Source organism: Aureococcus anophagefferens (genome assembly GCF_000186865.1).
Source record: "Aureococcus anophagefferens unplaced genomic scaffold AURANscaffold_2157, whole genome shotgun sequence".
Taxonomy (NCBI): domain Eukaryota; class Pelagophyceae; order Pelagomonadales; family Pelagomonadaceae; genus Aureococcus; species Aureococcus anophagefferens.
The window spans coordinates 1-707 of record NW_008706681.1 but is presented as its reverse complement, the minus strand read 5'-3'; the positions used below and the strand labels follow the sequence as shown (position 1 = coordinate 707).

The 707-nt window shown below is 72.6% G+C and overlaps 1 protein-coding gene across 1 annotated transcript; it reads right to left on the bottom strand.

The window, feature by feature from the left end:
• Window positions 1–237: 237 nt before the first annotated feature.
• Window positions 238–707, bottom strand: AURANDRAFT_69534 (hypothetical protein; the record flags this gene model as incomplete). Its single annotated transcript, XM_009045305.1, has 1 exon — window positions 238–707. A coding segment is annotated over one exon (470 nt), but the record flags the coding sequence as incomplete, so codon positions are not given.

The following is a 707-nucleotide window of genomic DNA, read 5'->3' as shown; positions in this document are numbered from 1 at the left end:
CCAGATAGGCCGCGACCCCGGGGGCAGCGACATGGACCAGGACGCGCGCAAGGCCGCGGCCCAGGCGAGGCGGGGTGGGAGCCCCAGGTAAATTTGTTATTGAATCAGTGCCAGTTACTACGGAGCAGTGGCGGGGCCCGGTGCGGCTTTAGTGGGCCCCCCAGTGCCCGCGCCCGCCCAAGGCAGGCGCGTAGGCGGGGTGCGTCGCCTAATGCGCTAGAGAGAGATCGAATACACGCGCGCGTGACCCGCGTCGGTGCCGCCGCCGTCGTTGTAGTGCGCCCCGACGGCCAGCGCCGTGCCGTCCGCGCTCAGCGACACCGAGTAGCCCGAGTGGTCGTTCGCGGCCTCGCCGTCGATGTCGTCGCCGCGCTGAACCCACGTCTCCTCGACGGGGTCCCACGCGAACACGCGCGCGTGGCCCGCGAAGGAGCCGGCGCCGTCGTTGTAGGGCGCCCCGACGGCCAGCGCCGTGCCGTCCGCGCTCAGCGACACCGAGTAGCCCGAGTAGTCGTACGCGGCCTCGCCGTCGATGTCGTCGCCGCGCTGAACCCACGTCTCGTCGTCGGAGTGCCACGCGAACACGCGCGCGTGGCCCGCGCGGTCGCCGCCGCCGTCGTTCCCGTACGCCCCGACGGCCAGCGCCGTGCCGTCCGCGCTCAGCGACACCGAGATGCCCGAGTAGTCGTTCGCGGCCTCGCCGTCGA